General features: G+C 37.6%; 1 protein-coding gene across 3 annotated transcripts in view; it reads right to left on the bottom strand.

The window, feature by feature from the left end:
* P4HA1 (prolyl 4-hydroxylase subunit alpha 1) overlaps window positions 1–21,754 on the bottom strand; it is an 81,104-nt gene that overhangs the window by 16,077 nt on the left and 43,273 nt on the right. For 2 of the 3 annotated variants that reach the window (XM_055325403.1, XM_055325405.1), the window contains exons 9-10: window positions 21,309–21,379; window positions 5,282–5,381 (exon numbers count right to left, since the gene is read on the bottom strand). In XM_055325403.1, coding sequence (XP_055181378.1) covers window positions 5,282–5,381; window positions 21,309–21,379 — 171 coding nt within the window. The remainder of the gene's footprint in view (window positions 1–5,281; window positions 5,382–21,308; window positions 21,380–21,754) is intronic. The other variant, XM_055325404.1, reaches the window with a different exon arrangement.

The raw sequence follows: 21,754 nt of genomic DNA, 5'->3' as shown, positions 1-21,754 counted from the left end.
TCATCAGGGAAATGTAAATCAAAACCACAATGAGACATCAGGTCACACCAGTCAGGATGGCTAAAATAAAAAAAATGCAAGAAACAACAGGTGTTGGTGAGGTTGTGGAGAAAAAGAGACCCTTGTGCACTGTTGGTGGGAATGCAAACTGACACAGCCACTGTGGAAAACAGTATGGAAGTTCCTCAAAAAATTAGAAATAGAATTACCATATGATCCAGTAATTCCAGAACAGAAAAACACTAATTCAAATAGATATATGCACCCTTATATTTATTGCAGCATTATTTACAACAGCCAAATTTTAGAAGCAACTCAAGTGTTCATTGACAGGTGAATGGATAAAATCATATATAAACAAAATGGAATATTACTCGGCCACAAAAAAATGAAATCTAGCCATCTGCAAAAACATGGATAGATCCAGAGAGTATAATGCTCAGTGAAATAAGTTAGAGAAATATAAATACCATATGATTTCACTCATGTGGAGTTTTTTAAAGATTTTATTTATTTATTCATGAGAGACACACAGAGGCAGAGACATAGGCAGAGGGAAAGCAGGTTCCCTATGGGGAGCCCGATGTGGCACTCAATCTGGGATCATGCCCTGAGCCAAAGGCAGATGCTCAACCACTGAGTCATTCCCCAGGTGTCCTTTATATGTGGAGTTTAAGAAACAAAACAAATGTACAAAGAAAAAAAGAGACAAACCAAAAAACAGACTCAACTATAGAGAGCATTCTGATGGTTACTAGATAGGAGGGGAATAGAGTAGAATGGGTGAAATACATGATAGGGATTAAGAGTACACTTATCATGATGAGCACTGTAATGCACAAAATTGCTGAACCACTATATTGCACTTCTGAGACTAATATAAAACTGTATGTTAACTATTATGGAATTTAGTAAAAAAGCACAAGCAACTAAAAAAAACTCCAAAAACAAAAAACAAAAAAGACCTATCAGACTTCATCAAAATTAAAAATTCTGTGCCAAAGGATATCATCAAGAAAATGAAAGATGACCTACAGAATGGGAGAAAATATTTGCAAACCACATATCTGATAATGGTCCTGTATCCAGAATGTAAAAAGAACACTTAAAATTCAACAAAAACCCAAAAACTCAATTAAGAAATAGTCAAAGGATGTGAACAAAAATTTTCTCAAAAAAATAAAGATGCTCAACATCATTAGCCATCAGGGAAATGGAAATGAAAACTGTAATGAGAAAAAAAACAGACAAGAACAAGTGTTGACAAGAATGTGAAGAAACTGTAATCCTCATACTGCCAATGGAATTAGAAAATTGTGTAGTCATTTTTTTATTTTTTTGTTTTTTTTTTTTATTTTTTATTTTTTTTATAAATTAATTTTTATTGGTGTTCAATTTACCAACATACAGAATAACACCCAGTGCTCATCCCGTCAAGTGTACCCCTCAGTGCCCGTCACCCATTCACCCCCACCCCCCACCCTCCTCCCCCTCCACCACCCCTAGTTCATTTCCCAGAGTTAGAAGTCTTTATGTTCTGTCTCCCTTTCTGATATTTCTCACACATTTCTTCTCCCTTCCCTTATATTCCCTTTCGCTATTATTCATATGCCCCAAATGAATGAGAACATACACTGTTTGTCCTTCTCCGGTTACTGTGGCCAAGTTCAAAAAGGGTGTTGCCTGAGTTCTTCTCTGGGATTTTGATGGAATCTTGTCTCACATTTAGATCTTTCATCCATTTTGAGTTTATCTTTGTGTATGGTGCATGAGAGTGGTCCAGTTTCATTCTTCTGCATGTGGATGTCCAATTTTCCCAGCACCATTTATTGAAGAGACTGTCTTTCTTCTAGTGGATCGTCTTTCCACCTTTATTGTATATTAGTTGAGCATAAAGTTCAGGGTCCACTTCTGGGTTCTCTGTTCTGTTCCATTGATCTATATGTCTGTTTTTGTGCCAGTACCACACTGTCTTGATGAACACAGCTTTGTAGTACAACCTGAAATCTGGCATTGTGATGCCCCCAGATATGGTTTTCTTTTTTTAAAAATTCCCCTGGCTGTTTGGGGTCTTTTCTGATTCCACACAAATCTTAAAATAATTTGTTCTAAGTCTCTGAAGAAAGTCCATGGTATTTTGATAGGGATTGCATTATACGTGTAAATTGCCCTGGGTAACATTGACATTTTCACAATATTAATTCTGCCAATCCATGAGCATGGAATATTTTTCCATCTCTGTGTCTTCCTCAATTTCTTTCAGAAGTGTTCTGTAGTTTTTAGGGTATATTTTGAGAACCATTTGAATGGTAAATGGTTCTCCAACCTTTTATTTTCAGGTTGTAGGTGTCCTTCTGTCTAAAATGAGTCTCTTGTAGACAGCAAATAGATGGGTCCTGTTTTTTTATCCAGTCTGAAACTCTGCGCCTTTTGATGGGGTCATTAAGCCCATTCACGTTCAGAGTTACTTGAACTTCTTCTTAAAGGGGAGTTTTAAGAGTCCCCCTTAAAATTTCTTGCAGAGCTGGTTTGGAGGTCACATATTCTTTCAGTTCCTGCCTGTCTTGGAAGCTCTTTATCTCTCCTTCCATTTTGAATGAGAGCCTTGCTGGATAAAGTATTCTTGGTTGCATGTTCTTCTCATTTAGGACCCTGAATATATCCTGCCAGCCCTTTCTGGCCTGCCATGTCTCTGTGGAGAGGTCTGCTGTTACCCTAATATTCCTCCCCATGAAAGTCAGGGACTTCTTGTCTCTTGTTGCTTTAAGGATCTTCTCTTTATCTTTGGAATTTGCAAGCTTCACTATTAGATGTCGAGGTGTTGAACGGTTTTTATTGATTTTAGGGGGGGATCTCTCTATTTCCTGGATCTGAATGCCTGTTTCCCTTCCCAGATTGGGAAAGTTTTCAGCTAGGATTTGTTCAAATACATATTCTGGCCCTCTGTCCCTTTCGGCGCCCTCGGGAACCCCAATTAAACGTAGGTTTTTCTTCCTCAGACTGTCATTTATTTGCCTTAATCTGTCTTCATGGTCCCTTAATTGTCTGTCTCTTTTTTCCTCAGTTTCCCTCTTTGCCATCAACTTGTCTTCTATGTCACTCACTCCACCACGTTAACCCTCGTCGTTAGGACTTCTAGTTTGGATTGCATCTCATTCAATTGATTTTTAATTTCTGCCTGATTGGATCTAAATTCTGCAGTCATGAAGTCTCGTGAGGCCTTAATGCTTTTTTCTAGAGCCACCAGTAGCTGTATAATGGTGCTTCTGAATTGGCTTTCTGACATTGAAGTGTAATCCAGATTTTGTAACTCTGTGGGAGAGAGGGCTGTTTCTGATTCTTTCTTTTGAAGTGAGGTTTTCCTTCTAGTCATTTTGCTCAGTGCAGAGTGGCCAAAAACAAGTTGTATTGGAACACGGGAGAGTATCACTGGTCCGTCCAGCTTGTCTTCTGGGGGAGGGGCCTGCTGTGCTGATTTTCAGGTGTCAGCACTTGGGGGAGCTGCTCTGCCCCTGCCTGCTGCAGGGCTCAGCGGGGGTTGTTTACCCCGTGGGACCCAGGGAGGAACAGCAGCAGTTGCTATGGCAACTCTGGAAGCCTGGATTCAGCCTCTGCAGGAACTACGGGGCTCGGGGCTCTCGGGGCTCTCGGCTCTCTCGGCTCTCCGTCCGCAGGGCCTGGAGGCTCCGGGGCGGGGCCGCTGATCTGCTCAGCTCGGGGCAGGAGCGTCCTTGCTGTCCTGGGCCCTCCCGGCCTCTGCCTGTCCCGGGGGAGGCCGGATCCTGGGCTGTGTCCTGGCGCCCTGTGCTCCGGGGCCTGCGCTGTTGGATTCGCGCTCCCGCCCTGCAGCTCCCTCCCTGGATCCGCTCCCGAGCCCCTCCGAGCTGCTCCGGTCGGTCGGTCCCTCCGTGCGGGCTGCAGCCCTTAGGGAGCTCGGAGCACTCTCCTGCGCTCGCAGGTGTCTGTTAGTGTCCCCGGGAGCCCGAGGGCATCCCCGCTCTCCTGGGTCCTGCTCCAACTCCCTGCGAGCCCCTTTCCGCCCGCCCGGGAAGGTTGGTGCAGCTCCTGCTCCTCCGGGACGGGGCTCTCCCGTCCTGGGGACACTCGCCCCGGCCTCAGCCCGGCTCCTCGCGGGGCCCCTCCCCCTCGGAGGCCTTTTGTTCCTTTATTTCTTTTTCCCCCGTCTTCCTACCTTGATAGAAGCGCGAACTCTTCTCACTGTAGCATTCCAGCTGGTCTCTCTTTACATCTCAGGCTGAATTCGTAGATTTTCAGGATGGTTTGAAGGTTATCTAGGTAACTTGGTGGGGACAGGTGATTTGGGGACCCTGCTCTTCCGCCATCTTGCCCCCGTGTAGTCATTTTGGAAAATAGTTTAGCGATTCCTCATATGTTGAACTGAAGTTATTACATGACTCATCAATTCTATATGTAGATATATACCCATGGATTTTAAATGTTTGTACAAAAACTTGTACACAAATGTTCACAGCAGCATTAGTCATTATAGTCAAAAAGTGCAAACAACCCAAATATCCTTCAGCTGACATGAAGTGTAGTACATCCAAAAAATGGAATATTATTCAGCATGAAAAAGAATAAAATACTGATATATTGAAAACATTACATTAAGTGATAAAAATCAGACATAATAAAAAAAATCAGACATAATAGGCCACATATTATTCAATTTATATGAAATATCTAGAAAAGGCAAATTCATAAATAGAAAGGAGATGAGAAATTGCCCAGAGCATTAGGGAGAGGGAATGGAGAGTGACTGCTTAAAGTTTCTGAAGTGATGAAATATTCTTGCAATTAGATCGTGGTGATGGCTCCATAACCATGTGCATATAATAAAACCAAGGTAAATCTTATGGTAACTAACTCAATAGAAAAGAGAGAAAAACACATTAAAAAATAAGAACTGCCCCAATTACCTAACAGAATTATAGTTAAGAATGACAAAAAATTATAGTGTACTTAATAAATATTAATGTTCCATATTGTTCATTTCCCTATAAATTTATACTTAACAGTAAGTTTTTAACATTTTGTTAAAGAATTTCAGAGATCACAGACAAATCTTAATTTTTCCCAGTGATTATTAAGATCAGTTTGCATGATTTCAGCTTGCATATTCACTTTTGGGGTCCCAAACTCTCCTGCAATACCTTACAGTGCCTGTACAATGTTAAGAACTCTCATCTGAAGCATGTTTTGAAAAAGTATAAAGAAATAATGTGATAGCATATAATTTAAGGATAATATCAATACCTACCTGTAATTCCTCTGCTGTGGAAACATCCAGTCCTGTTAAATCTTGTATTCTCATATTAATTCGAGACACCACAGGGTTTTCATAGCCAGAGAGCCAAGCACTAAGAACAAGAATATTAGTTTTACTGATAATGTTTCACTACATAAAGATTAAAAGCCATCATTTCAAAAGCCATAATATATGAGACAGTAAGCCTTCACCTATAGGCATTTAGTTGGCTTGCTTGATAGGATTTTTATTGATGAATGCTGTAATTTTTTAAAGATGCTACCTTTTAAAGGTTAGAAAAAACTGACTCATTTATTTCAGTTTCTTTGAAAACAGCTGGATTAATTTAAGAAGGTTACAGAGAGCTATTACATTGAGAATTTTTTAAAATTCTGTAAAAATACATACCAAATTGAAAACAATTTTTCTTTTTAGGTAAGGTATAGGAACTGACTGGGGTGGAGATCATAGGGTTTTTAGCCTGACTTCTACAGTGTAAATATTTTATAAGAAAAAAATTCATGTAGGGGCACCTGGGTGGCTCAGTTAAGTGTCCAACTCTTGATTTTGGCTCAGGTCATGATCTCAGGGTCATGAGACTGAGCCCCTCATTGGGCTCCATGCTGAGTGGGGAACCTGCTTGAGATTCTCTCTTTCTCTGCCCCTCCCCCTACTCACACACTCTTTCTAAAATAATTTTTTAAAAAAAGAAAAAATTAATGTTATTTGCATAAATAAAAATAAGTTTTTAAAAGGTACCAAAATACACCCAGTAGGAAGACTATAATAAAAACAGGTGGACAGGGGCCCCTGGTTAGCTCAGTTAAGTATTTGATTCTTAGCCCAGCTCCTGATATCAGGATCTTGAGTTCAAGCCCCCAAATAAAACAAAAGATGGACAATTACAGGTGCTGGTGAGAATGTGAAGAAATCAGAACCCTCATACATTGCTGGTAGGAATGTAAAAATGGTGTAGCTGCTTTGGAAAACAGTATGGCACTTCCTCAAATTGTAAAATATACAGTTACATATGACTCAGCAATTCCAATTCCAGGTACATACAGAAAAATTAAAACATATATTCATACAAAAACTTCTACATGAATGTTCATAGCAGCATTAGTAATGGCCAAAAAGTGGAGATAATCCAAATATTCATCAACTAATGAAGAGATACATAAAATGTGATATATCATCCATATGATGGATTATTATGCCATGAAAAGGAAGCGGGTACTGATACATGCCACCATATGGATGAACCTTGAAAACATTATGTTAAGTAAGCAAGATACAAAAGGCCACATATTACGATTCCATTTATGGGAAATGTCCAGAATAGGCAAATCAACAGATATAGAAAGTAGATCAGGGGTTGCCAGAGGAAGGAGGAATGAGGAGTTACTGCTAATAAGTACAAGCTTTCTTTTTGGGGTAATGGGAATGTTTGGAAATTAGATAATGGTAAAGATTGCATAACTAAAAAGACTAAAATAACCACTGAGTTATACACTTTAAAGGAGGGAATTTTATGGTATGGGAACCATAGCTAAATAAAAAAAGCACCCCAAATTACACTATCTCCTTTGCATATGCTTCTTCCTGGTCTATCAACCTCATTCTTTCTTCACTTCTCTCATCAACCTCTGATTCCACGATCTATCATTTCAACAACATTCTTGCTAAGTGCCTAAATTAAACTGCCTGGCAAAAATACTATCCTCAGGAATGATTTTTTTTCACTAAGCTTATACCTGTGTCATCAAACCCTACTGGACAAAGTCCTGAAATAGGGCAAATGTATTCCACTGATAATTCATGAATACCAACTTCAAATGGGCCCAGACTCCTACTCCTTCTTCTACTCTGAACTCCAACCCACCTCAGCTTCCCCCTTCTCTCAGTACATATCCCCTACTTGACAGAAAATAGAAACTGTACAATCTACCTACGATTGCATCTATCTGTTCCTTTTAGTTCATCTAGTTCCTTCATTCCAGTTCCAAAGAGATTTCTCTCCATAATCTAAAGCTAATCCTCTGCCTTAGATTCTATTATTTTCTGACATTTTAGGAAGCATAAATCATTGATTGGCCCTTTCTGCCTTAATCAACTTTCCTTCTCAATTCCTCTCACAGCTTTAAACTGAGCTCAAGTCTCTCCCTTAAATATATAAAAATTCTTTCCTTCAGGGGTGCCTGGGTGGCTCAGTCAATTAAGCATCTGTCTTCAGCCCAGATCATGATCTCAGGGTCCTGGGATGGAGTCCCACATGGGGCTCCCTGCTCAGCAAGGTGTCTGTCTCTCTTTTCCTCCCTCAACTTGTGCGCTCTAACAAATAAAATCTTTTAAAAAAATGTCTTTCCTTCAAGGCTCTATCTTCTTCCAGCCACCAATCTTTCTCTTCCCTCTGTAAGCCAACTTTTCCCACAGACTCTTCATTTCTTTTTTAATATTTTAAAGTAATCTCTACACCCATTGTGGAGCTCAAAATTACAACCCCAAGATCAAGAGTCACATTTCTACCAACTGAGCCAGCCAAGAGTCCCAAATCATTTCTTAATTCATTCCAGGGTAGCTTCAGTCCCTTACCACTCTATCAAAACTGCTCTTGGTAATATCACCTACTTAATGTGGTACTAAATCTACCAAGATTTTTCCAATTCTCATTGTATTTGCTCTTTTAGTAACAACTGAATGTTCATCCTTCTGGAAACTCCTCCTCATTCATTCTCCAGCATTCCTTCAGTCTCTCTGGTTGGCTTGGTCTTGGTCTCCCTTACAGCCTCTCCCACTATAGTCTCTCTCCAGGTGCCCCACCTTGATTTCTTTAAGAACATATTCCTTCTAGCCCCAAGGCCCGTGCATGTGCTCTTTCTTCTTTCTGCCCAGAATAGTCTCTTTTTCACTTTGCAAAGATCAGGCTTTGGATTATCAACTTAGTCATCTCTTCTTCAGAGAAGCCTTCCTTGACTCCTCCCTGTCGAAACTTATAATTTTTATTTTAATAAGAGGAAAAGGAAGGAGAGTGAAGAAGTTTTTACTAATCACAACATTAAATTGACATGACATGCTATTAGAACTGAACCAGGATAAATAATACTGTTATAAAATTTATATTTCTCACACCCAAATAATACTGTTATAAAATTTATATTTCTCACACCCATTTCAAAAGAAAATATATAGGATTCTTCTTGTTCTGATGGACTGACTTCAGTAAAATTATATTAAAAATAGTAAGTAACAATAATATACTTTCTCAAACTGTGTTAAGAAGTTGTAAGAAAGGCAGCTATAAAATCTATAATGATTACAATTGACAGGATTTTTTAAAAACATTAAGAATCACATCTCTTTTTTAACTGTTACATTAATGCACCTTTTTCATTGGTAAGGCGATATTTTGCTGTGGATACTACAATGATTAGCAAGTCTCTTAAGAAACATTCTCTGGTTCAAGACTAAAATGAGTTTTCTAATTTTGCCCTCCTTTAGAACACAGGCAACTATCTTTGTCTTTTGTATGCAGGTGGGTAAATATTGTGAAACACAGTTATTGCAATCTTCTAAATTTTATTCTCTCACAAACAGGGACAATTATTTATTATTAAGAATAAGACTTTGAAACACTTTCAGTTTTTAAAATAGCAAGGCTTCTGAAATATTGCTTAAAACTAGCTTTCCATTTTGGTATATGACCTGATACATGACACACTTGATCTGTTAATAGTTTTCTATCGACTATACTTTGCCCTCAGTAGGGATTAGTATTGTAGTTTCAAACAACTTTTATTTTTTAGATAAATAGATTTTAAAATAAGTCTTAATTTCATGAAGGGAGATTATCACTCACATACCTGTAGAAGGTAATTTGAGCGCCTACGTGTGTGTATTTTTTTTTTAAAGTAAGCTACTCTTACCATTAAAATAAACTAGACTACAGGAACAAACTATGAGACAATTTGTCTTCCTTAGAAATCCTTTTCCAGGTTGAAGAGGATCAGTAGTTTGCTGAATGATTTGATTAGGCTATAGGCTTTTCATCATCCCCTAATTCCATCTAGTAATGTCTGACCACCACAACTACACACGTGTCCACCTCCTCAGCAACACCAGCCTCTAGACTGATGCTGTTGGCTGAGCATTCAATGCTGCTTGCAGTCTTTGAATAACTCTCTCCACTTTATGCCCAACCTTGGCATCCATGTTAACTATCCACAAGCTCAAAACATCTTCCTCTTTAGAATGCACATGTCATAGTTTCTGTGCCTCTACCCTCCTTGAAGAACAGATAGACATCTCTTTCCAGCTTCTCTCCATTTCCTAGCTGCTTGAATGACTTCTTCAGTGAATGCTGCTCTCATTATCCCAGCTGTGAAATGCTGCCTTCCACTTGTAACAGTACCATGGTCTTTCCATCCAGAGATCTCTGCCAGCGCACATGATCTACCACAGCATGCATCATCTAGTGCACATCACCCACCCCATTCCCAGATGCTGCAGAGGTCAAGATAACCCACCCTGATGGGAATCCTCTTCAGTCTGTTACCTCAAAAGACTGAGGTCCTGCTAGCACTCTTCTTCTAAGAGGGAAGAAGTATTTTTCTGAGGTAACTCTTAACATTTTCTCTAAGAAATAAAATGCTCTTCACAAAAGCAGTCAAGCTTTTGTAGTACTTCTGATATATAAAAGACCACAAGGACTTTGGTGGGCACCTGCTGGATGCTACTATGGGAATCACCCTTGGTCCAGTGGATGGAGGATGGTGGCAGCTGTACCCCCAGAACCATTAATCTTGGAGCTGGCAACCATTTGCAACCGAAGCACCTCAGATAGAGGCTACCTCCATCCCCTTGGAAATGCAAAAGGCAGCTGCCGGTAATGTTTTGGGGTTTTTTGTTTTTTCTGGTAATGTTTTATAGTACTATATATCTTTTATAGTACTATATACATATAGTACTATATAGTACTTTGTAGCATTTATCACAGTTAACTGTATATTAATTTGTTGTTTGGTTAAGGTAAAATGTCTTCATTCAACTACTAATCCCAAATACATATAAGTTCTACTTGGTTTTGCTCACCACTATATCTACAGAACCTATTAGAGTGCCTGGCACATGGTAGATGTTCAATAAATATTTGCTAAATGAAGAAATGAATTAATCAGAAACTTCTTAGATAATCCAAGATTTATTCTATTTTACCATAATTACTTGTCTGGTGATCCCTTGCAAATTTATATGGACTGGCTGAGTAGAATTCCTCAGTGCGGCAGAAATAGGAAGGATCCAAGAAATTTATTATTTTGAAGGCTGCAGCAGATAAATACACTAAGAATTTATTTCTCCCAATTCTGACAGAGTTCCTAGTAGAACTAGGCACTAATCTAGTCTGTCTATACCTATCTTTCTAGCTGGCAACAATTTGACAGATTTTGAACTTTATAAGCCACAAACTACTGACTTGATTTTTACAGATAACTGCAACACAAGATTGGCAAGTGTTCTATTAAAATTTTAGGGGCACCTGGGTGGCACAGTTGGTTAAGCATTTGACCCTTGGTTTTGGCTCAGGTCATGATCTCAGGGTGTGAGATCAAGCCTTAAGTCAGGCTCTGTGTTCAGTGCATAGTATACTTGAGATTCTCTATCCCTCTTGCCCTGCCCCTCCCCACCTCTCATGCATGCGTGTGCATGCACTCTCCCTCTCTCTCTTTCAAAATAAATATATCTGGGCACCTGGGTGGCTCAGTAGGTTAAGTGTCTGCTTTCAACTCAGGTCATGATCCCAGAGTCCTGGGATTGAGCCCCATGTAGGGCTCCTGGCTCAGCAGACAGCCTGTTTCTTCCTCTCCCTCACCCGACTCATGCTCCCTCTTTTAGCTCTCTCTCAAATAACTAAATAAAATCCTTTAAAAAAATAAGTATCTTCTAGAAAAAATTTCAAACTAGATACATCTTGAGAATTGTTCCTATCCATCCTGGAACCCATCACCCACAGAAAACCTTGTTTCCTACTTGTTGCCTTCAACTTCCTTCCCTGCTACCACAAGAATCTACTCTTACTTTTTCTCATATACTTTGATAGAAGCACTGTCCTTCAGCCTTATAGAGACTGGATCTTTTCTCTATGCTGTTGAATCTACCCTTTCTAACTCAAATTGTTGCCAGTCAGAAAGACAGGTACACTGACACACTAGATTAGCTCCTAGTTCTACTAGAAACTCAGAATTGGAAGAAATACATTCTAACTCAATCTACCAATTACTGCCTCTCTTTATCTTTAATCTTCTCTTTGACAATGCTTACTCTGCAGCCTAGTTTCCTGTTACCAAACACCTTCACTTTTGGTATTCTAGCAAATTATCATTTTGATTTTCACTTCACACTTTTAAAATTATAAAAGCAAGAAATGTGGGGCACCCAGGCAACTCAGGTAAGCATCCAACTCTGGATCTCAGCTCAGGTCCTGAACTTAGGCTTGTGAGTTCAAGCCAATGTGGGGTCCATGTTCAATATGGGGCCTACACACATGTATATGTGTGTATATACACATATACACACACACATATATATACACACACATACACATAAGAAGTGTTTGTTATATTCAAAAAATAGTCTTGGGCCCCAAATGAGCATATGCAAAAGAAAGAAGTTGGGCTCCATACCTCATATCATATTAAAAAAAAATGAACTCAAAAGGAATTAAAGACCTATATGTAAGAGCTAAAATTGTAAAACTCTTAGAAAAAACTGTAAGTCTAAATCTTTGTGACCTTAAGTTAGACATTAGTTTAGCTCTGACATCAGAAGTATAAGCAATAATAAAAAAAATAAACTGGGTATCATCAAAATAAAAAATTTTGTGCTTCAAAGGACACTACCAAGAAAGTGAAAAGACAAGTCAGAGACTGGAAGAAAATTTCTACAAATCAAATATCTAATAAAGATTTGTGTCTAGGGGCAGCCTGGGTAGCTCAGTGGTTTAGCACTGCCTTCAGCCCAGGGCATGATCCTGGAGACCCAGGATCGAGTCCCACACCGGGCTCCCTGCAGGGAGCCTCTGCCTGTGTCTCTACCTCTCTCTCTCCGTTTCTCATGAATAAATAAATAAAATCTTTAAAAAAAAAGATTTGGGTCTAAAATATATAAAGAACTATTACCACTAAATAAAAGACAAATCAGGTCAAAAATAGGTAAAGGATCTAAAAATAAACAGTCTTCAAAGAAAATAAACAAATGGCCAATAAGCACATGGAAAGATGGTCAACATTATCAGCCAATGGGAAATGCAAATCAAAACCACAATGCCATAGCACATTACAAAAATGGCTATAATCATAAAAAAGACAGACAATAACAAGTGTTGATGAGGATGGGAAGAAACTGGAATGACCCATACACTGCTGGTGGGATTATAAAATGGTGCTGCCACTTTGGAAAAGGTTAGCAGTTCTTCAAATGATTAAATACAGAATTATCCTATGACCTAGCAATTACACTCCTAGGTGTAGGAGTACTCCTAGGTGTACCCAAGAGAAATGTAAACTTATGTTCACATAAAAATTTATACATGAATGTTCAGACCAGCATTATTCATAATAGCCAAAAAGTAGAAACAATCCAACGATCAATAGATAAATAAAACAGGTAACATGTATACAATGGAATATAGTTCAGCCCCCAAAATGAATCAAGTGTAGATACATACATCAGTATCAATGAACCTTGCAAACATGGCAAGTGAAAGAAGCCACATCAAAATGCCACATATTGTATTATTTCATTTATATGAAATAACCAGAACAGAGACACCTGGATGGTTCAGTTGGCTAAGCATCTGACTTCAGCTCAAGTAATGGTCTCAGGGTCCTGGAATGGAGCCCCTTGGCAGGCTCTGTGCACAGCAGGGAGTCTACTTATCCTTCTTCCTCTTCCCCTCTCCTGCTAGTAGTTTCTCTCTCCATATAAATAAACCAAATATTAAAAAATATATATCCAGAACAGGCAAATCTATAAAGACAGGAAGTAGATTAGTGATCACCCACCAGGGCTGGGCTGGGAGAGGTGATGAATTGAGGACTGAGTGGTTATTGCTAAGGAGTGGAGATTTTCTCTTTCAGGTAATGAAAATGTTCTAAAATTCATTGTGAGGGGTGCCTGAGTGGCTCTGTTATTAAGCAGCTACCTTCAGCTCAGGGTATGATCCCAGAATCCTGGGATTCAGCTCCACATTAGGCTCCCTGCTCAATAGGCAGCCTGATTCTCTTCACCACTGGTGCTCTCTCATGCATGCTCTCTCTCAAATAAAATCTTTTTAAAAAATAAAATGAGGGATACCTGGGTGGTGCAGCGGTTTAGCGCGTGCCTTTGGCCTAGGGCGCAATCCTGGAGACCCAGGATCAAATCCCACGTCAGGCTCCCGGTACATGGAGCCTGCTTCTCCCTCTGCCTATGTCTCTGCCTCTCTCTCTCTCTCTCTATCATAAATAAATAAAAAATAAATAAAATGAAATGAAATTCATTGTGGTGATGGACGCACAACTCTGAATATACTAAAAACTACTCAACTGTACATTTTCAACCAATGAATTGTATGGTATGTGTATCTCCCAACAAAGCTATTTTAAAAAATACTTATAAAAATTTCAAATGATACAAAAGTATATAAAGTCCTTCTCCTAGTCCCACTCTTTACGGATACACAGTACTAATAAATAGGTACTTATCCTCTCAACATTTCCCTGTATGGAAACAAATATACAGAGAGAATTTTTTAAAAAAGATTTTATTTATTTATTCATGAAAGAGAGGGAGGGAGAGAGAAAGAAAGAGAGAGAAAGAGGCAGAGACACAGGCAGAGAGAGAAGCAGGCTCCATGCAGGGAGCCCAATATGAGTGGGACTTGATCCCAGGACTCCAGAATCATGTCCTAGGCAGAAGGCAGATGCTCAACCACTGAGCCACCCAGGCGTCCCCAGAGAGAATTTTTTTAAAAATAGAAATCTACCCACCTTCCAATCTCCACATCAATAAACACATTTACTTTTTTGTCCCTGAAAATACTTCTGACACTTTTCCAAGTCAATACACATAGCACCTCAGTTAAAAAAAAACTATTGTGGTAAAAAATACATTAATATAAAATTTACCAGTTTAAGCATTTTTAAATGTAAAATTCAATGCCATTAAGTACATTCAACAAGTTGTGCAATGATCACCACTATTTCCAGAACTTTTCATCATCTCAAACTGCATTCTGTACCCACTAAACAATAATTTGCCATTCCCCTCTTCTCTTAGCCCCTTAGTGAATTAGTAACCTCTAATTCACTTCTTGTCTGCATGAATTTTTCATTCTGGTTACCTCCTATAAATAGAATCACATATTTATCCTTGTCTTACTCCATTTAATAGAATATCCTCAAAGTTCATCCATGTTGTTGCATGTATCAGAATTCCATTCCTTTATTAGGCTGAATAATATTCCATTATATGGATATACAACATTTTGCTTATCTATTCATGCGCACCTAGGTTGCTTCCACGTTTTGGCTATTGTGAGTAATGCTGTTATGAATTTGAGTGTACAAGTACCTGCTTGAGTCCCCCCTCCTTTTGATTCTTTTGGGTGTATACCTAGCAGTGGAATTTCTGGCCCATATAGTAATCCTGTGTTTAACTTTTTGAGGAAATACCAGACTCTTTTCCATAACAACTATATCACTTTATATTCCCATTCCATGCTGTTTTTTAGCTACTGGTTTTCATTTTTTTATTTTAAAAGATTTATTTATTTGAGAGAGAATGTGAGCATGAGCAAGAGAGACAGAGGGAGATGGAAGAGAGAGAGAATCCCAAGCAGACTCCGCTCTGAGGGCAGAGCCTGATGTGAGGCTGGATCTCATGACCCTGATTATCACAACCTGAATCAAAACAAAGAGTCAGATGCTCAACCAACTGAGCCACCAACCTGGGTGTGCCCCTGCTTTTCATTTTATTTTATTTTTTTTTAAAGATTTTATTTATTTATTCATGAGAGACACAGAGAGAGAGAGAAGCAGAGACACAGGCAGGGGGAGAAGCAGGCTCCATGCAGGGAGCCCGATGTGGGACTCGATCCTGGGACTCCAGGACCACACCCTGGGTCGAAGGCAGGCGCCAAACTGCTGAGCCACCCAGGGATCCCTGCTTTTCATTTTAAAATAAAGTTTCTTTACTTCTAAAATGACCATGAAGATCTACCAATAAAGCACTGATTAAATAAGGCGATTTCTACTTTTCCTCCATTACAAATAATACTGTAATGAAAATTTTTTTATATCTTTGCACACTTGTGGGAATACCTGTCTGTAGGTTAAACTCCTACATGTGGAACTGCTAGACAACTTTACATTTTGATGAATGATGTCAAATTGTTCTCCAAAAAGGTATTTTATACTTTTACTATACATTTATGAGTGCCCTTTCAGAAAATCCTTGCCAGTATCAATCTTTTAAATTTTTCCTAATCTTAAAGGCAAAATATTTTAATGTTAATTGTTTAGATTTCTTTTAAAGTTTTATTATTTATTTATTTATTAAATATTTTATTTATTTATTCATGAGAGACAGAGAGAGAAAAGAGGCAGAGACACAGACAGGGAGAAGCAGGATCCATGCAGGGAGCCTAACGTGGGATTCGATCCCGGGACTCCAGGATCATGCCCTGAGCCGAAGGCAGGCACCAAACCACTGAGCCACCCAGGGATCCCCTCTTTAAAAGTTTTAAAATGTGGTTTTATTATATATATATAATATATATATAATATATATATATATATTAGATTTTATTTATTCATGAGAAACACAGAGAGAGAGAAAAAGAGGCAGAGACACAGGCAGAGGGAGAAGCAGGCTCCATGCAGGGAGCCCAATGCGGGACTCGATCCCAGGACTCCAGGATTATGCCGTGGGCCAAAGGCAGGCGCTAAACCACCGAGACACCCAGGGATTCCCCATCTTATGAAGTTTTAATTTGCACTTTTTGTTATACCATAAATGATCTCAATGGAAGGTCTGAGGCTTAGCAGTTAAAGTTACTAATGATTAAAGGTTAAAAAGAACTTATCTTAATTACAGTTCTATTACTGTCACTAGAGAGGAAAATAAATTCTACTTATTAATTTGACTTTCACGTGAAAACCTCTCCAAAATATAAAAGGATTCTCTTTAGCTGGAGAACTCTATATGTCTAAAATATTTTGTTAAAAATAATTAATAAATAAATAAAATATTTTGTTCATCTGGATGCCAACTGCCAATCTGTCTTCAGCAACATTGTTACAGTCCTATCAGTTAGTCTAAGAAATCAGCCCTGAATTTAGATTGTTTTAACACTGCTAAAAGATTCAGTGGAGGTAATAAGGATACTGTAATATATATTAACTGTCTGTTCTTCAGGATTTAAAAGTCTTATTCCTCCATTAAATTAAATCAAGGTTCCCACTATTCAGTATTTTTTAATCAAGTTAGAATGTAAAGTACAGTATTTTTCATTACTAATTAGATGACACAAAATACATTCCTTTTTGTCTTAATCATAGGAACCTCAGATCTAAGTTGTACATTCAGAGTAATGTTTCAACATTTTTTTTAAGATTTTATTTTTTTTTATTCATGAAAGACAGAGAGAGAGAGAGAGAGACTGAGACACAGGCAAGAGGGAGAAGCAGGCTCTCCTCAAGGAGCCCAACGTAGGACTTGATCCCAGTCTCCAGGATCACAACCTGGGCTGAAGGCGGCGCTAAACTGCTGAGCCACCCAGGCTGCCCCATTTCTTCTAATATATTATTTGTTTTACAGCATTACTGGAATGCTTTTTCTTTTCTTTTCTTTTCAAGTAGGCTCCATACCCCACCAACATAGGACTGGAACGCACAACCCCAAAATCAAGACCTGAGCTGAGATCAAGAGTCAAAAACTTAATTGACTGAGCCACCCAGGTCTTCCTGGAATGCTTTATTTGAGTAAGAAGCAACATTCTCACACTGCAGGACTATATTTTTAATATATTAATAAGGACATCATGTTCAAATAAATAGACAGTCACTATCATTTTGGAGGTTTTGGCAAAAAGCCTCCGAAGGAAAATGTGAATGATAAAATTTGCACTAGGTTCTCCTTCTAACCCAACACATGTAAAAATTGACATTTTACAATTAGCTAATATAAAAACTGTGATTTTTTTTTTTTTGCAAGGGCAAAAAATAATTCTGGACCCTAAGTCTTCTTCTGTAAGTGCTTGATGGTTAACAAAAAAAGAGTTACCATCTAGCCTGGAAATTCATCCTGGTCCTCTGGTTTTTAGTGGGACAATTAGACAATGACACTATAGATCTGTCCGATTCAGTTAATCTCAATCTGAGAACCACTGTTCAACCTAACAGAGGGCAATGTTGTTAAAAGTGACTCCAATTTAAAAAAATATCTGAAATTCACAGATATTTGTATTTGCCCCTGTTCTGTAAAATATTAATATGCTTTTATATATTTGCTCCTTATTTACATGAGTAAATTAAATAAGCATAAGGAAATATATTATAGGAAAATGTGTATCAGAGTAGGAAAATGAAAACCACTTCCAAAAATAACTCCCCAGAATCAAAGAAGCTTTTTCTACCACACTAGATTGTTTATTTGCATATCTCTTAATATTACTTTAACAGGACTTTATGAGCTCACATAACTAAACTGTCTTTTTTTAGAGCATGTAACTCAATGTTTACCTTTCTAAAACCAGAATTCCATTTCTCTGACTCAGCCCAAATCATTAGCATCTCCATTAACAAGCTGTAGTAAATTTTTAAAAAAAAAAATACTGTAAAGGACTTACCAAAAGTTAAAAGACAGTCAATAAATAAACAGTAATAGATTTCCACACATACTTTACCCAAATAAAATTCTATTTGCTAGGATGCTGGAACATATTTTTCCTTCCATGGAAGATGATGCAATAACTTAGAAATTTCTCAAAATACAGATATTTGAAATTCCCTTCTGACCCATTCAAAATACAGATGTTCCCACAGCAAAAGGAACTACATTAACTAATATTAGTACACATTAATTTTTCTATTTTACATTTGAGATGCCTTTTTCAGAGTTATAATGTGTGAAGGAAACATAAAACACTCATTTATTTCACTTGTAGGAATCTTCAAAATTCCAATTCCCAGTGATGGGTAGAAAATGTCTTGATAGAGCTAATAAATTCTCAAAATAGCAAAAACTTTTTATTTGTTAAAATACAAAAGGTTTAGGATATGTTATGGAGCAAATTCCTTCTTTAACAGTTAAGGCCTCTCTCTTAACATATGCATTTTATTTTTAAAAGACTTGCTGAACAATTTTCCTTAAGAGTAAATAGGAGTATCACTGTGCTGTGGAACTCCATTGTTACTAGGTTGTTTTGAACACAAACACACACTGCATACTATGCTGAGACCGAGTAAATTTATTCTGGTGTGTCTTCCAATGCTTCTATGGCTGCTTGTTAAGGTCTTCTATTGCCATAGACGAAATAAAGTATGGTTGTGTTTTTCTAAAGGAATCCAATGAAACTGCTTTTCAGAGATATAAAATTAGAGTATTTTAAAAATAAGCTCAAATGTTTAGAAATATTTAGTTCTTAAGGGAAAAAAAAAGATCATAGATCACCTTTCCTTTTTTTTTTTTAGATCACCTTTCCAAGTGTAATTTATTTTGCCTTATTGGTAAGAGTCCAATGACTCTGTGGGCTGGATATTTCTTCAAAAGGTCCATTGTATATATAAAAAATTTCCAAAAATGACTTCCAAAGAACTAAGTTCATGAAATTTTATGCATTTCCTAAAGGCATCCAAATCTGAAAATTTAGATACAAGGCTCATGACAGTAAAAATGCCTAAAACTATGTAGTAATCTTTGATAAAATATATAATGGCTTATTTTCTTTAAAAAGTTAGGTAATGGGGCAGCCCTGGTGGCATAGCAGTTTGGCGCTGCCTGCAGTCTGGGGTATGATTCTGGAGACTCAGGATCGAGTCCCACATCGGGCTCCCTGCACGGAGCCTGCTTCTCCCTCTGCCTGTGTCTCTGCCTCTCTCTCTCTGTGTCTATGAATAAATAAATAAAATCTTTAAAAAAAAAAAAGTTAGGCAATGGGTTAATTTTCTTCTTTTACCCCACCTATAACAGGTTAATTTTTTAAGACATAGGATTCTGTAATAGAATGGAAAGTAAGCTGAAGTTTAACTTGAAATTTAGAGTTAATTACAATGCACAGAAGCATTATAAATCACGTATCAAAACATTATCCAAATTAATTTCTGCAAATCCTTGGTCGCCCTGAAATCAAACTCAAATGATAGAAGTTAAATTTTCTTCATATCTTCTAATTGGGGACAGGGGGCAGGTAGCATGGGGCACACAGTTAGAAAGCCATGATATGTTTGTGGCCATGTTAAAGGTTATTACCATAAGGAGGACATATAGCTTCGCCCAAAAAGAATAAGGAAACAATGAATTCTGTACAGCCTTCATAGTACTTTTGCTATGACTTATAGCACTAATATTCAAAATTTTTGTTCCTCTAACTCCTAAAATAGTTGCTAAAATCTACGTGCTTAGGTTCTGCACATTTTTTTAGTTGACAACTAAAATTTTTCATCAAATAGTTTCAAAGGATTTAATTCTGGCATACTGAAATAGTAATTACTGAAAAATGATCTTTTTTTTTAATATATCCAGTGGAATCTAAATACCACAATGACATGAATGAAGTATTTTTTTGGTACTTGGGAAATTTTGTATCATTTTTTTCCCCTTGAACTGTATCTTCATTCCATTCTTACCCTAGAGTAGTGGCTTTCAACATGGGTGAAGAGGTTAAATCTGGGGGTGGTGGTGGGAATTTTGCCTACCAGGGGACATCTGGCAATATTTGGAGACATTCTGATTGTCACAACTGGGAAGAAGGGTGTTACTGGCATCAAGTGAGTGCCAGAGATGCTGCTAAACATCATACAAAGCTGTGACAACCCCAAACAAAGAACTATCTGATCCAAAACATCAATAGTGCTGAGGTTGAGAAGCCCTGTCCTACAGAAATATATTTATATGCCTAAAAGTCTTTTATTACATTAAACTTCTCTACAACAAAATTTTATAAATTGATAAAAATATAAATTCCTATTACACTAAAGGTATAATTGTTAAAAATAATGTCTTCTGGAATGAGATTACAATTATTAGTATACATTATTCTAAATAATGTGATTAAACAATTATCCAATATAAAAAGTGAAAATATGTTAAGATATTTCTAATGAGACAGAAGGAGCTTATTTTATTTTCAATATTCTTATTTCTAAGAGAGCTGAGAAACTTCCTTTACATAAATAAGTAGATGGAAAAGGAGTTCCTGTTGGAATAATGTCACTTATTCTGTGGGCTCCTTCTAAGTTATATACATGAGTTATACAGGAATCTACTGTTAAAAATTATTTAAGTGATCTATCAGCTAATAACTTAAGTACATTCTCTGTAAACACTGTTAAAAGCAAATAATTTGAAATCATTTGACTTAAGGATTTGTCATGGGATCCTTCAAGGCATGTACTTTCCAATACCTACAGTTAGCTATTCTGGTGACCCTGAGATTTTTAAATCTTTGCTTTACTACAGAAGCCAAATTAGGCCTTGTTTCTATGAAGGTTCTTTGGGAACTTCTCTTACTTCAATATGGGAACACAACTTCATGTTTCAGATGGGGCCTGGGGAGTTTCAGCAGGCATTCTGAAATCTAGTAAGCTACTTCTGGAAAATCTCTATTAACTGCCCCATAACCATGTCTGGGGTTAGTCGTCTTAGTCTATCATGAAAATTCAGGAATGATTGTCATGCCTAAAGTCTTGGTCTTAGAAACCGCACCATGGGTTTTATGAAAATTAGATTCTCAAGAAAGAAAATGGTTCAAATAGGACTAAAATTCTCTCCATTACTCCCTTACCTCTTAGATACTCTGTACTGTGCTGTGGTCAATTTTCCAGTCTCAGGGTCATGTACTGTAGCTCGGCTCAGCTACAAAAAAAGAGAAAGGACAAGGACTTACTCACGTAGCAGGCAATTTTGGGCTTTTGTTTGGTTGGTTTTATTTGGTTTTGCCAAGCCACAGGTGATCGGAAGGGTTCAGATTGGTCTGGATGGTAGGTAATGGTTTCAAATCAGCAAAAACATTTAGACAGGTGGCAATAAGAAAAGCCACTTCCAAATCAAGAGAAAATGGGTTGACATATTTTTGTTGTAGATTTATTGTCCTTTCACTTTTTTTTTAAAAAAAAATGATTTAAAGCTGTATGTAAATGATTTATAGCACTGGGTTTCACAGGAGCTTTCTCAGACCTAGAAGTTTAATGTCCTTTAAGTATTTTTGACAAAAGTATAGTTAATAGTCTC

This window comes from Nyctereutes procyonoides, unplaced genomic scaffold, assembly GCF_905146905.1.
Source record: "Nyctereutes procyonoides isolate TBG_1078 unplaced genomic scaffold, NYPRO_anot_genome, whole genome shotgun sequence".
NCBI classification, from domain to species: domain Eukaryota; kingdom Metazoa; phylum Chordata; class Mammalia; order Carnivora; family Canidae; genus Nyctereutes; species Nyctereutes procyonoides.
Note: the sequence above shows the minus strand (reverse complement) of the source record. Positions and strands in the feature narration are given on the sequence as shown.